We start from the raw sequence: 16,432 nt of genomic DNA, 5'->3' as shown, positions 1-16,432 counted from the left end.
GAATGCATTTAATATTTCCCCAATCTGGACCTTACTGTCCATCCTTTATAACCATGATCAATTGTGATTAGCATCTCCCTTGTATTTTAGCACATTTGGTTTTAAATCATGATAATGCTTGTGTTTTTCCCCATAACCTATTGAGGTACTCATAATATAATTTTATATATTATGGTCCAGGCATTGAAGAAAGGTCAGATATTTTGAGATTGCGCAGACGTTTCTTAAAAGATCAAGAGAAGCGCAGTATCATCTATGCCAGAAAAGGAGTAGCTGAGCAGAAACGAGAAAAGGTTTGTTGACTTATTTTTTAATGTATTAGGCTGTGTGCCCACGTAGCGTTTTTCAAGCGTTTATGCGGCGGAATTTCCGCAGCGGAAACGCTTGTTAAACGCTAGGTAATCCGCACCCCATGGTCCCCAAGGGGATTCCGCATGTTCTATGCACATGCTGCGGATTGTTCCGCAGCGTTTATGCTGCGTACAAAAATCCGCAGCATGTCATTTAATTTTGCGGAAGCGCAGCGGAACTCCCGCCATTGACTTGCATTGAGACGCACAGAAACCGCGACTGTACATTTGTACAAGCGGCTTCTATGCGTCTCTATGTGCGGATGGTACCCAGTTCTGGAGGAGAGGAGACTCTCATCCAGACCTGGGTCCCGTTGTACCTGTAAAAAAAGAATAAAATAACAAATAAAGTTTATATTCTCCTGTCCGGCGGCTTGTCTCTGAATGCCGGCATCGCTTGAGGACCTGCGGTGACGTCACAGTCATGTGACCGCAGGCCCTTCACCGCTCTGTCTCGCGAGATGCCGGCAGCCAGGAACCAGACAGGAACGAGCGCTGCAGCCACGCCGGGACCTCGGGGGTGAGTATAGCTTTATTTGTTTTAATTTTTACGGTTCACACTGTATAAATCCATGCTGTTTGCATGGATTTATACAGTGTGACCTAGTTGTCAAGCACTTTCCAAGTGATGCTATCGCCTGGAAAGCGCTTGTCAATCTGCATGCAGAAACGCATGTGAATCCGCATGTGGATCCTCATGTATTCTGCAGGAAAAACGCATGCACAATCTGCATGCGTTTTTTTCTGCCAGGGAGATGCAGAAATGCTGCAGAAATTTTCTGCTTCATTTCTGCATCGTGGGCACGTAGCCTTAATCTGCTTTGTAAACTCCACTTTTTCGGTTTTATATGATTTTTTTTATTTTTATTATTTAATCCTATACATCTAAATTTATCATCCATGCCATTGAGGGACATAGGACAAAGGGTTATAGCTGAGGACACTAAGTAGTTATGTGTTTGCTCCTTCCATCAGCTATACCCCTCCTGCAGGCACTGAGCTAATCAGTTTTAGGTTTAAATGCTGCTCAAATGCTGCTCTATGGATGAGGCTTCAAAAGAGGCTCTTGTAGTCTTCCCTTTTACGGGCTTTAACTTTTTTTGGTAAACAACTGGATGGAAACCTCTTCGAAACAACAGATGGGAAGAATACCCACCTTCCTCGAAGCTAGCCCTCAGAGGAGATCCAGAACACATTTCTGCTCCTTTTACCACTTTTCCAGCCCACATTGTGTTTACAAGAAATAGGAAGCTCAGGAACGGAATAAGAGGCCCAATGCGGTTTTCATTCTCCTGGTTACCTTAATTTATTCAGGATAGATTGGATTCAAGCCTGCGTTTTCAGATCTTGTCCTTGTCAATTTTTTTCCAGCACTTACTGACCTCCAAGTCTACCATTCATACTTTCTTGAAGCCACTTAACATCTGACTTCACCCAGGGACCTTTTTTTTCTTGAGCCGCTCCGCAGCATCTCCTTACACCTATTCTCTTGGAAGGTTGTGTTTTTAGTGGTTTTCACCTCCATCAGGCAAATTTAAGAATTGGAAGCTGTGTCTTCTAATTCCCATTTCACAGTTTTCTATCAGAACAGAATAGTCCGTAGGCCAGTCCTTTCATTCCTACCAAAAGTGGTTTTGGCATTCCATCTAAATAACAACATTATGCTGCATTTATTTTGCCCCTTTCCATCTCACTCAAGGTCGAAGGCCCTCCATACTTTAAATGTGATCTGATCTCCGTTATTTCTTTCTGGTGTTCAGACTCTCTTTTCTTACTTCCATAGGTCCCTAAGCTGGGCTTGGCAGCATCTATGACCACCATGGTCCATTGGATCCAATTGATAATTAATGAGCCCTGCCACTCATAGGGCAAGGTGTTACCCTTCTTTGTGATGGCCTATTTTCCCCGAGTAATGGGGGCATCATGAGCCTTTCATCACATGGACACTGCCCTACAGGTGTGTAATGTGACCTCTCTGACGTCGCCTCACATCTGTGCCAAATTTTACAAGGTGCATACATTTGCATCTGCTGATGCTGCCATAGGATGCAGGGTCCCTCAGACAGCAGTCCAATAGACAAACAACCTTATCAATTGTTGTCCCACCCCTAGGAAATGCTTTGGAGCATCCTATGGCTCTGTGTCTCCCAATGGTACTGATGAAAAAATGTAATTTTCTTCTTAGAAGTAAAAACCTTTTCACGTACCGTCCATTGGTGGATAAAGCAGCCACCATATGGTGTATCTTTCCTACAATTGTGCTCATTCTTTGTGAGAGGTTCCTTGTTTTCTGCTTTCTTATTGTTATATTAATGCTTTTGTTCTTTAATGTTTTTCTGCTTACTACAAACTTAATAGCTCAGTGCTTGCAGGAGGGGTATACGGGGGGTGTTCATTAGAGATTTGCCCTGACCAACTTCCTGTGGACTGCGAGCAATGAGACTTGGCACAGTTATTGGTCCTTCTCTACATAGGTGCCACCTAGGGACACACACTTCTCCCATCCCTTTAAGCAACTGTAAACACCTTGTAGAAGTCGACAGGTTGCTCCAAAAGCCATGCTGTGACTTCGGAAATCAGAGTCTCATCATCTGGAAAATGCTTGCTCTTCAAAAATAACTATTTTTGGAAAGAGGTGGAAGTCCGATGGTGCGAGGTTGGGTGAATAAGGGGGATGCGGTAGAATTTCAAAGCCACAGGAGCATGCTTCCATTTGGGCAACATGTGAGTTGTGAACTGGTGCATTGTCTTGCAGAAGGCGGACACCTTTGGTGAGCATGCCATGTCTCTTGGTTTTGATGGCCTCCCGCAATTTCCACAGCAGTAAAGCATAGTATGCCCCAGTGATCATGGTACCCTTTGCTAGGAAATCCATCAATACTTCTCCGTGCTGGTCCAAAATACTGTGAGCATGACCTTGCCTGCCGAGGGTTGGGCACGTGCCTTCTTTGGAAGCGGTGAGTCATGATGGTTCCATTGCATTTACTGGACTTTAGTCTCAGGATCATATTGATGGACCCAGCTTTCATCCTGTGTGATCAGTCTGTTGAAGAAGTCCTCCTGGTTTCAATGGCTCATCGTCAATAGAGCCTGAGAGCATTCGGCTCGTTCCTGTTTCTGGAAAGGTGTGAGGAGCCGAGGAACCCAGCGAGCAGATACGTTATGCATGTGAAGATGATCTTGGATGATTTTTTTCCACGGACCCCACACTAATCTTGACATTTTGGGCTAGGTGGCGAATGGTTACGCGGCGATTTTCCAAAATGGCGACCTCCACTTGCTGGATGTTGTGTTCATCAATAGCAGAGTGGGGTCGTCCTGGAATTGGAGCTGTTTGCACTGAAGTGCGACCACATTTCAATTGACGATGCGAGTTCTTGACTACATCATACGATGGAGAATCATCACCATAAAGCTCTTTCATCTAAATCGAACGTCTCATTTGGTGTCCGGCCTTTCAAGTAAAGGAACTTGATGACCGCTCTGTATTCCACTGGGTCCATTATCAAACCTCACACCACTTCAGCACCTGTAAAATCAAGACCGTTATCAGTTCAGAGTTGCAAATTGGCACGTAACCTATAGAGACTTATATCATTATACATGTGAAGCTTTAGCGTCCTGTGATAAATAGAATTGGGTCAGGGGAAATTGTACCTAGTGGGGAGAGCAAACACTTAGCTATTTAATGTCCCCCTCCTAATAGCAGCCAGCTGTAACACATGAGGTGCCGCCTCCCTAATGGTATGAGAAAAGGCTTTTTACAGGTAAAAAGAAAAGGCCAATTATCAATATGTATTTACTGTATTATCATACTGTTTGCACTAGACTGACTAGAAGATGTCTTTGCTCTTCTGTATTTAAATACTGGCACTTTTACATCTTTAGTCAGGAGATGCAAAGAAAATGTATAATTTAGGCATTGTAATCAGCCATAAATCAACTTGTATATCGACCAAGAATGTTCAATAGAGGTCAACAATGTTTCTATTTTTAAGGAAATTAAAGTTGAGCAAAAGATGAAGCAAGATGCTCAAGTCGTTCTTTACCGAAGTTATCGACATGGAGATTTGCCTGATATTCAGATTGCATACAGCTCACTTATTGCACCATTGCAAGCACTGGCTCAGGTCTGTTATCTATCTGTTGTATATTAAACACGCTGCTGTATGATGTTGCTCTCGCCAAACTAAATTCTATGCAAATTTAGATATTTGATGTCAAAGTCATGATTCACATGACTGTTATATGTGCATATTTTAGCATTCACATACTGGAGTGAAGATTTTCTATAAGTTTCTCTAGTATTCTTGGTTTTTAGGATTTTACTGTCTGTACATAGCATTCCAAAAAGCGGCTTTCTACTCTCCTTGAGATTGCATGTCAGGGCCTGAGTTTGTTTGCTACTTAGCTTGCAATGACTGGTGCATTATTAGAGATATGGGGGTTCTGTGTGGTGAGCTATCAGATAAAAGCTAAATGAGGTAGATGGCGGACTACACAGCTGTGGCCTAAAGCACTTTTGGGTTGTGGGAGGCAACTGAGGATGCAAATGTAAAGCCTGTATAAGAAGTCCAGGTAGAAGCCTTGCTATGGTTTATCAGCCACAAGGCACCCAATGCTCTTGTATAATATGCTTTGACTGAATGTGGGGGATCTTTGCCCTTCACATGGTACATCTCCTAAATAACCAACAGGATTCATTGAGCAATTGTAGCCTTGCATGTTGCCAGCCTTTTCTGGAATGACAATCGTGGAGTTAGAATGATGAAAGGATGCAGTCTGGGAAAAGTAAATCCAGACACTGCCCAGAGAAGCACCTTATTTTGGAGGAGGACCATAATGTGTAAGTGACAGGATAAAGATACCAGTTCAGAAACCTTTTGAATGGAGGTGACTGCCAGAAAAACTATTTTCCAGGGAAGAAGGTAAAGAGGGCAATCACAACGAGATTCTACTGTGTTTCAGTGCAGACCATTAAAGGGCTTCTAAGGGCATAAATTTGGAATACGACAGAAATATCAGATTGGCGGGGTCACAACACCTCCATTGATCTAACAGCAGTGGCTGGATGAAACGAGTGACTGAGCTGCAATGTAGCAGCCGCTGCCAAGTACTGCATATCAGCTCCTATTCTCTTGCATATAAGCTGTTTTAGAGAACTCAGCAGCAGCCGCTACACATCAAATGGAGCTGCATATTGCCAGGGTAATGAGACGACTGCCTAGGTTGTTAGCCCGGTAAGGAGAAATGGTATTTTATTGAAAGCAGCTAAAGTGCAGTAGCAGACATAACTGAGCTATGTTAATTCATGGGTTTCTAGAAATCGATCAGATCCATTTTCTAGACCTAGACAAGACTAATTAAAAATTTCTTCTATCCGTACTGCAAGATTTATTTTTCACTTAATAGTCTCCAGTCTTTCAAAATGGAATTGGGGAAAAAGGGGTTTCAAACCTCCTAGAAATATGACACACAAACCCTGATTCATTAAGACCCTGGGTATTCCATGCCAGTCTTGATCCAGGGTTCGTTGAAGTAAGGTGTGCCAAATTCATTAACAGGTGTGCACCTCTTTAAGGGAACCTGACAGCAGATATAGGTAGCATGTATCAGGCTGTGTCTGTATGATTTCATCCATATATGGTTAACTCTGAAACGCTGCAGCGTAGGAACAAAGCCGCAAGGGAGACTAGTCAGACAGGCTGGTACCCGGTGGCGTCTCCCTGCCTGCTGCCATTGACTGACAGGCCTCTCCCTATACTTGCAAGCAATCAGAGACCCATCACTCCAGGGCAGCAAGCGGGGAAAAGCTGCCTCTAACTGAACGACTAGTCTCCCGTGCATCTTGGTCGCTGGCGGCTAATAAACTATGTTTTTACTGAAACGCCGCACCATTTCAGAGTTAAACTTATATGACTGAAATAATGTAGCCACAGTCTGATACATGCTGCCTGTGGATCGGGCAGCATGTATCAGCTGTCAGGTTCCCTTTAATGAATTTATTGCGTCTTTGAGCTGTGGTGTGCTCCAGTCAGAGACTAAAGTACATTTCTTTTGTAATTGACTCCACTTTTGTTGAGTAAATTATGATTCATTTATTGGGCTTACTCAACCACACACCTTCCAACAAAGCTCTGCCACTTATCAAAATGTTGGTGGAGATTGCTGGGAATGACGTAAATATGGCAAAAGTCACAAAACTTCTGTTCAACCAAGAATTCCACAAAAATTTTGGGAAATTTCAAGCCGTCTTACTCCAGAATACTTGCATAAACTTCTTGATGAATGCGGGTCTTAAAAGGGGTTTTCCCATGATTGAAAGTTGATTTTAATCAATAGATCTTGGAATAATAATTTCCACAATTGGATGTGTTTAAATAAAATGTTCCTGTGCTGAGATAATCTTATAAATGTTCCCCTGCTGTGTACTGTGTAATGGCTGTGTCTCACCATGTACAGAACATGGTCTGATCATACCACAGCTCCTGGGTAGGGGAGGAAGGAAGAGAGTATACAGACAGGACAGCATGGGATCGCAGCTCACTCTTTTTTGTGAGGTAAAAAATTTCGCTGCTTATTTTTAAACAATGTTTTACTTCAAAGAAAGAATTAGCTGCGATCCCCTGCTGTAATGTCTGTATACTCATTTGCGCCCTCCCCTGCCCAGGAGAAGTGGTATGATCAGTCCATGGTCAGACACGGCCATTACACAGCAGGGGAACATTTATAAGATTATCTCAGCACAGGAACATTTTATTTAAACACATCCAATTGTGGAAATTATTATTATGCCAAGATCTATTGATTAAAATGAACTTTTGTTTGTGGGAAAACCCCTTTAATTCCAATGAATTATCTGGACCAATATCCTTATTTTAAGTTATTCCTCGCTTTTAAAAAAACAAAACCGCAAACGGTCCTCTTGGTCAATAAATAGCTATAGTACCTGGAATGTTTTAATGTTTTATGGCTAACAAATGTTTCAAAATACTCTCCTCAACATTGAAATTGCAACAAAAAGAAGGAAAAATCATGGAAGGATAGACATGCTAATGATTTACAAAAGATGAAAAAAATGGAAACAAAATTTTCAAAATATCTCCATTTCTTCAGTATCGCGTTTGACCACCACATGCATAAAGCCCCCCTCCTTCTATCAATGAGAACATTGATGGTTGTCTGAGAAATGTTCTGCCACGCTGAATACACTTGGGCATGCAAATTATAACAATCTGCTGCTGGCAGCTCCCCTTGAAATTGCAGTTTAATGACGTCCCTATGTGCTTGATAAGAGATAAACTACCTGACAGCAGTTTTGAATATGTAGAGGGGTGCTGGTTTTAAAATGGTATCGCTTTTGAGGGTTTTCCAATATATAGATTCCCCTAAAGTCCCTTCAAAACTGAATAGGTCCCTAAAGAAATAAGTTTTGTAAATTTCCTTGACAAAATGAAAAATTGTAAGGTAAATGTTATTAACTATTTTGTGTGGTATTGTTATCTGGATTAAATGAATAATCAAGTTTGAAAATGGCTAATTTTTAAAATTTTTGTCAAATTTCTGACATTTTTATAAATAAATGCAAAACATATCGACCTAAATTTACTATGATCATAAATTATGTGTCACGAAAAAACATTCTCAAAATCACTGAGATATGTTGAAACATTCCAGAGTTATTGCCAGGGCTGTGGAGTCAGAGTCGTGGAGTCTGTATAAAATGGACAGACTCCTAAAATATATAATAAATTGAGTACAGTAGTTCAGTGCAGTTTGTGGGGAATATTTTCGTCATAAGAATTTGGGAAAGTTATGAAATGTCCTATAAATGTCTGTCCTATTCCTGATCTAAGGGTCTAGACTTTTAGCTGAGATGAATCTGTGCTGCAGTAAATTTATCTCTTAGACATGAGCCATGTATGAGGGAGTCGGAGTCATGGAAATTGAGGAGTCGGAGTCGGAACTTTGGCTTATCGACTCCACAGCCCCGGTTATTGCCACATAGTGACACGTCAGATTTGAAAAAATTGCCTTTGTCACGAAGGGATTAAAGAAAAACTAACTCTGTTCTTATTTTGGTACTTCAGAAAGATTCAGCTCTGGCAAAACAGCTATTCAGTGCATTATTTTCTGGGATTCTGGGAACAATCGACTCTACGGAAAAAAACAGCATTGCTGCTAAACTGGTTGATAAATTCAATCATTATTTGAACTGTACAGTGTACTATTACCCACCATTCATTGGTTGCATACAGGTATGTACAGAAATATATTAACATGGTTGTGATATACATATATAGTTCAATTTAATCTTTTTTAGAACTAGGCCTTTTTTAACCATTTTGCTGCTGCTACAATATTTACACTTTTGAAAAACCACAATATAGCCGCATTCCCATATGTTTTTTGAAAATAGACTTTTTATACGTTTGAGAAATTGTTATAATCATAGGAACCTTCATAAAAATTGTTATCAAGGTGTAACGTTTAGCCACAAATCAATTTTTATTTGTGTCTTACAAATAGTTTAATCAAATTAGATGCACAACACCTCTTAAAAATAAAAGTTCACAAGTTTTTGAAGATTTATCTGTTATACAGTCGTTTGAACTTAGTCAGTTCAGGGAAGAAATGCAGTTTTATTCCCTGGTAACCATTAGTAGAGATCACTTTTTCATGTCAAGTGTATCAATAACCTTTACATTGCCCCCTTTACATGTTTTATTTTCTGGGCATGGCTGTTACAGTTAAGAAATATTACCTACTGCCTATACTTATTGGACTTGCAACATGTATGTATATATATATATGCTTCATGAAAATTATTATTATTTTTATTTAGGATATGTGTTACCAACATGTTGAGCTGCTTTATCTAAACCCAGCAAGTGTCAGCACAAGTAGCATAGAAAGTTTGCAGCAGTCAATCGGTATACTACTGCTTGAGAAAGCATTACAGGTCATTTCACCGCCAGAGGAACCTCCCTCAAAGAAGAAGCGTGGCAGGGCTGACGTTCCTCCCAATGTCCAGAGATGGATACAGCTTGCTCGGTGAGTCCTATGGATGGAAAAGTTTTCTTATAGTCATAGACATTTTACAAACATAATTTTTGACCTATAACTGCTCAGTTTGTGATATGTTTATTCTCTGACTTTAACCACAGATCTTTGTTCTTTAAGGTTGTATCGCTCTATTGGAGACTATGATGTTCTTCGAGGCATTTTCAGTAATAAGATTGGAACAAAAAGTATTACGCAGTGTGCTTTAGATGCAGAAGCCAGATCAGACTATGGAGAAGCTGCTAAGCTCTATGATAAGGTACGTGCAGAGACCATGAATTATCAGGAGGCCAATTATGGTGAGGTATTTGAGAAACCGTGAGATAATTGTTCATTGACATCAAATATTGTTATGCAGACCAGTATTTTTTTTCCCAAGAATCATTATACCTTTTTCCTATTAATATAGTTCATTTTATGCAGAATTAACATTAGCTATTTGTTAGGGATAATAGGATGGGCAAGTGTTGAATTTCATTGTGCACGATCTTTACATTCATAAGGGAGATAAGCCACCACAAGTGCCTAACAGTGCCCCTTTTTCTCCATCTTACCAGTAAGACCACATGCACAATGACCATAACAAGCATGTCGGGGTTTGGATAAATGGCTTTTGTCTAAGTGACCGTTGGCCAACTGCAATTAAAGAGAATCTGTCACTCCCGAAACACAATTTAAACTAGCTACACAGTCATATAGGACTTAGTCTAACTTAAATTAGTGCGCTTAGTGCACCTTTGGCATGGCTAAGCAGCTTCAGTGCACTGTTCTGCCCCCTGAAATGGAATATTCTGCCTCCTCTGGTGATTCTCTGTGCTGGCTTGCGAAAAGCTAACACTGTTTCAAGAGACAGCTGGTGTCTGTGCTCACTCACTGCTGGAGTCCAAGTCTTTGATGCAGGCTCAGTAACTGAGCCCCCATTATACAGGCATACACTGCCTTTTTTACCCAGACAGCATCTGCCTCTTAACAGCCCCACCTGCTACTTTTAATCCCTTAAGTGCAACTGTCGATCATTGACAGAGGCATTTCAAGATTTAAAACATTTGGTTCAGGGGAACCACGCTGTTCCATGCGCCCATCAGTCCTTAACAAGACCACAAGGTGTCGGTCGGTTGCCTTGGTAGCCAGGGGCCTGCTGATACCTGCTGTGCCTGGTGAATGGTGCTCCTGTAAAGACCAACCTTTGGTTGGGCTTCATAGGGTCTGTGATTTTTACCATATACTGCAATACTTTCGTATTTCAGTATATAAGAAGTCGGACAATTGCAGGATTAATTCCCCTAGGGAGACTAAAAAATAAAGTAAAAAAAAATGTTTTAAAAAATATATATATAAAATAATTTCTTTCCCAACATGACAATTTTCTCTTTTTGCTCTATTGTTCTTTCCTCCTTTTTCCAAAAGACCAAAACAGGGGTGGGGAACCTCAGGACCGAGGGGCGTTTACAGCCCCCGATGACTTTTTCTCCGGCCCCCAGGTAGATTCCTGGGGACAACAGTGCTTGGACCGGCAGCTGTTTTTTGATGGCCACCGATCTTTTAATTTCTTCTTACTGCGTGAGCATGTTCACTACTACATGCTGAGGCGTGTGCATTGGAAGATTACGTCCTATACCAGTGCGCGTCAGGAGGCACTTTGTGGGTGGAGTTAGCGCACAATATGTGCGGGCCTTGAAGGATGGTATAAATATCCAAATGGCCCTCGGTAGAAAGAACTTTCCTCACCCCTGGACTAAAACAAAACAATTTGTGCGCCATTTTTTTTTTTTTTATTATTCTATATTTTTTAAAATATTTTTCTTTGATGCATGAATAAAAAATATTACTTTGCCTTTAAAATGGGCCTGTTTTTAAGGAGGTATTAGTAATGAATATGATCACCTTATGTGGTCTCATTTGTCAACATTTGGGTATTTCCTTTTTTTTGTGACTTAACCACTTTACACCAGGCTGTCACTCCCCGTTCAGCGCGGGCTCCGGCGCTGAGCCCGCACTGAACCGGGCACATGTCAGCTGATTATTACAGCTGACATGTGACCGCAACAGCCACGGGTGGAATCGCGATCCACCCGTGGCTGTTGACATGTTAAATGCCGCTGTCAATCTCTGACAGCGGCATTTAACATCGCTGTACCAGAAGTGCGTCACTTGCCCCACCCATCGGTGACACCGTCACGTGATCGCGGGTCACTGATGGGTGGGCATGACAACCCTGGGTCTGCAGCAGACCCCAGTGGTTGTCATGTGCTGATCGCTATGAGTGCCACCTAGTGGTCGGCGCTCATAGCACAGGAGCATTTCTGCTACATAGAGATGATCCTGTTCATCACCTCTATGTAGCAGAGGCGATCAGACAAGTGCTGCTTCTAGTCTCCTATGGAGACTATAGAAGCATGCAAAAAGTGAAAGAAAAAATGTTTCTAAAAAAATTAAAAAAAAAAGTATAAAAGTTTAAATCCCCCCCTTTCGCCCCATTCAAAATAAAATAATATAAAAAAAACAACACATACACCTATTTGGTATCGCTGTGTTCAGAATCGCCCGATTTATTAACATAAAAAAAGAATTAATCTGGATCGGTAAATGGCGAAACGAGAAAAAAATCCTAAATGCCAGACTTACGTTTTTTGGTCGACCGCAACATTGCAATAAAATGCAATAACGGGTGATCAAAACATCATATCTACCCCAAAATGGTATCAATAAAAACTTCAGCTCGGCGACGCTAAAAATGGAGACGCTACGGGTCTTTTTTTTTTTTTTTTTTTTAAAGCAAACTTTGGATTTTTTTTCTCACCACTTAAATAAAAAAGAACCTATACATGTTTGGTGTCTACGAACTCGTAATGACCTGGAGAATAAGAATCGTAGGTCAGTTTTAGCATTCAGTGAACATGGTAAAAAAAATTTAAAAAAACATCTGTGGTATTACACTTTTTTCTTTCCACCGCACTTGGAATTTTTTCCCGTTTTCCCGTACACGATATGGTAAAACCAGTAATGTCGTTCAAAAGTACAACTCGTCCCGCAAAAAATAAGCCCTCACATGGCCATATTGACCAAAAATTAAAAATGCTATGGCTCTGGGAACAAGGGGAGCAAAAAACGAAAATGCAAAAACGGAAAATCCCAAGGTTGTGAAGGGGTTAAGATTGCAAGTATATACATTACTGGTGCTATGTGAAAAGTGGATTACACCGGTATGTCTTTCTGGTGCTAGGCTCTGCAGGAGACATTTGTTGATGGAGAACCTTCTGATGCTGAGAAGGATTTTTGGGAGATCGCTTCCATGGACTGTTACAATCATCTAACCGAGTGGGAACCACTTCAGTATTGCTCGACGGTAAACATTGACAGTCAAAAGCAACCAGACCTCAAGAAGATGTGGAGCGACCCTTTCTATGAGGTGATTTCTGCATTTGCCATGTGAACGGAATGGCTTTATGCTTATATTATAACCTACAAATGAAGAAAATAACCCATTCTAATCAACCAAAAAAGTGTTTTTTTTTGCTTGCAATGTACTCTAGTACTATAGCTGAATACTGGAACGTAAAACAATGAAATACCTATAAATCCGTGTTCAAATGAATAGGCCACATGATTAAAAATGATATGTTTATTCATAAATACACAAATTACAACACTGACGTGTTTAAAAAGAAAAATACATACATACACAAAACATATTACAAATACATATATGGAGACGGAGGAGCACAGGAATAATGAGCATGTAATCATTGCATAAATATAATTGATGTCTATAGGGGCACATTACATGTAACTATACCCCACCCCCCATGGCAATGCAAACTGCATGGTCCCCCTCCCCAGCACCTAATGTATCTGTATCACATGACGTATCAAATGATAATCATGGGAGGTCATGTGATGAACACAAAGGTGCTGTGTTGCACATTTGAAGCAATAGGGAGAACAAGCGCTGCGCCAGATTTTTCCCTTTGTCAGTGCTATACATAACAATAGAGGATACTATTTAATAAGGTGCATTGCTATACATAACAAGAGGGAATGCTATGTAATGAGGGACAGCACTATACAAAACAAGAGAGGATGTTAAACAATAAGGAATGGCACTATGTATAACGAGCAAAATGCTTGTTTATTGGTGGTATGATCTTTTGAACAACGCAAAAGATGATTCTTGGCAGTGCATCGTCCTGTGTAAAATCCCCCACACTGCGCCTCTGAATATATTATGTACCACACCATTGTTATGTAATTAGTTACTGTGCAGCCCACCATTCAAAATATTAATTTTGAAGCCAGCACTGTAACCGCATTAAAGGGAATCTGTCAGCCGGTATTTGCTATGTAATCTGACATCACTATAATGTAGTAGCAGAGACCCTGATTACAGTGATGTGTCTCTTACTGGGCTGTGTTTTGCTGTTACAATGCTGATTGTATTGAATCAGCAGATTATCACAATAGGACAACTGGCTTTGTGCATCCTAGTCCATCCACACCCCCTGCACTGATTAGCAGCTCTCTGTCACTATACAATGTACACAGAAAGTTGTGGTGTGGGCCAAGTTATACTAACCTCTGCACCCAGTAAACTAAGTGATACATCACTGGAAAATAGGGTCTCTGCTCTTACCTCACGCTGCTGTCAGATCACATAACAAAAACCTGCTGACAAATTCCCTTTAATACTATAATTAGCAACTGTTCCCCTGCCTAATAAAAATATAAATTAATTAGCCACTATACTCTTTCCCCAAATTCATTACCAGTCCTGTGTCCTCAACCCCCCACTACTGTGTTTTATCCTGCTCCCCCAATTCATCATAATTACATGTCCTCTCCCCCCAGTTCATTAAAGGTACACGCCCCCAATTCATTATGTCTTGTCCCCTCTCCACCCCTCACCCTCAAATCATTATAAAGTAATGTCGTCTCCTCCACCCTCAGTTCATTCACTTACCTCTCCAGCGATCCCCTGTAGCTCTGCGTTCTCCCTGTATTGGCTGGCAGGTGCGTGGGTAATGATTAGTGTTGAGCGATACCTTCGGATATCAGGAAATATCGTATCGGATTGGATCGGACCGATACTCAAAAAGTATCGGATATCGCCGATTCCGATACCGGAAACCAATGCAAGTCAATGGGACACTAATATCGGAATGAAAATAAACCCTTTCTTTCCTTGTAGGTTAATTCTACATGAAGTAAAACAACTAAGAATAATGTAGAATGTATTATGCGAAAAGCCGGCAATTCATCAGCGCATACACCGGTACCCGACAATTTACAACAGAAAGAATAGAGCTTCACACATAGATTAGATAGATAGAAACATGTCAGTCACATATATATGAAGTACAGGGACAGTGTTGCTTACTGTACTTGTCATTTAGTGTAAAGGATTTATTTAAAAAAATAATAGTGTTTTCATGCACCGTCTCTTTAAGAAAGCCGGCCGGCAATTCAGCAGCGGTACCTGACAATTTAGAATAGAAGGAATAGAGAATCATACATAGATTAGATAGATAGAAACATGTCAGTCACATATATATGAAGTACAGTGATAGTGTTGGTTACTGTACTTGTCATTTAGTGTTAAAATAAAGGATTTATTTAAAAAAAAATTGGCGTGGGATCCCCCATAATTTTAGTCTCTAGCGAAGGTTAAGCAGACGGCTGGGGCAGATGTTTGAAGCCTGGGAAGGGGGTAATACCCACGGATCTTCCCAGACTACTAATATCAGCCCCCAGCTGAATACCTAGCCATTACTAGCTATTAAAATGGGGGACCCCCCCAAAAAAATGACGTGGGGTCCCCCCTATTTTAATAGCTAGCAAAGGCTAGGCAGACAGCTGGGGGCTGATATTAATAGCCCAGGAAGGGTGCCATGAATATTGGCCCCCTCCCAGGCTAGAAACACCAGCCGTCAGCCGCCCCAGAAATGGCGCATCCATAGGATGCGCCAATTCTGGCACTTAGCCTCGCTCTTCCACGCTGCCCTGGTGCGGTGGCAGGGGGTAATAGGGTTGGGGTTCATGTCAGCGCCAGCTGCCATGAAGCCCAGGTTAGTAATGATGGGCGTCTATAAGACACCCCCATTACTAACCTACAAAGTGTTAAAAAGAAAAAACACACTACACCCAGAAAAAAATAATTTATTTGAAATAAAACACACAATTTTATTTAATTCTTAGTTTACTAAAAAAAATAGTTACCTGTCCACGTTCCTGCGCTGATCTCCCATGCACAGCTGTCACATCTGGAGATGGTGACAGCTGTGCATGGCTGCTGTAAGCTCACACTGCCGGGAACACGTCCGCTCCCGGCAGCGGGAGCCACTGACTGAGGTCACCGGAGTGCATTCAGGCAGCGCAGCTCCGGAGACCTCCTTTACGGCAGTGCTGTACCGTGGGAATTTCTCACGATACAGCAGGGCCGTAAAGCAGCTAACCGGAGCAGCGCTGCCTGAACTCCGGTGAACCCGCTTATGCAATGACGGGGCTGCTTTACGGCCCCGTCATTCTAGCGGCGGCAGCGGTTCAGAGCGGTCACATTCTATGTGGCTGCTCTGAACTGGAGATCATCGTGGGACACTCGTGGACTACTACGGAGGGGTAAGGATAAGGTTGTGGTTTATTATTTTATATTTTATTACAGGAGATCGATGGCTTCGGGGAATTAGGTGTCTAGGTGAGTATAGGTGTAGTTTTTTATTTTTTACTTTATTTTAGGTGGCGATCGGCGGGGACAGGTAATGTATAAACTAATTTATTGTAGGTAACCACTGGCCACCAATGACATGTATTTAAAATTTATTGGGGACCATGGGGCAGTTTAAATAGCAGGGTCAGGCTGATGGGAACTACTGCTCCCATCGAGCTGATCCTGCTGGCAGGAGTGGACGGGGGACAGACATAGGCCGATGGGAGTAGTAGTGTCACATCGGCCTATGTCTGCCTGCACGCACACACCCGCACACATCGCACAGACACCGCGCACACCTGCACACATCGCACAGATA

At 41.6% G+C, this 16,432-nt stretch overlaps 1 protein-coding gene across 1 annotated transcript in view; it reads left to right on the top strand.

The window, feature by feature from the left end:
• Positions 1–16,432, top strand: part of PRKDC (protein kinase, DNA-activated, catalytic subunit) — a 427,433-nt gene that overhangs the window by 280,343 nt on the left and 130,658 nt on the right. Inside the window, exons 60-65 of the mRNA XM_073679277.1 lie at positions 181–293; positions 4,349–4,480; positions 8,441–8,608; positions 9,196–9,404; positions 9,534–9,672; positions 12,637–12,822. Of these exons, the coding sequence (XP_073535378.1) occupies positions 181–293; positions 4,349–4,480; positions 8,441–8,608; positions 9,196–9,404; positions 9,534–9,672; positions 12,637–12,822 (947 nt within the window). The remainder of the gene's footprint in view (positions 1–180; positions 294–4,348; positions 4,481–8,440; positions 8,609–9,195; positions 9,405–9,533; positions 9,673–12,636; positions 12,823–16,432) is intronic.

This window comes from Phyllobates terribilis, unplaced genomic scaffold (assembly GCF_046119375.1).
Source record: "Phyllobates terribilis strain yellow unplaced genomic scaffold, ASM4611937v1 Scaffold_4__5_contigs__length_816908805, whole genome shotgun sequence".
In the NCBI taxonomy this organism is placed as follows: domain Eukaryota; kingdom Metazoa; phylum Chordata; class Amphibia; order Anura; family Dendrobatidae; genus Phyllobates; species Phyllobates terribilis.
The sequence above is the reverse complement of the archived record's forward strand: the minus strand, read 5'-3'. Positions and strand labels throughout refer to the sequence as shown.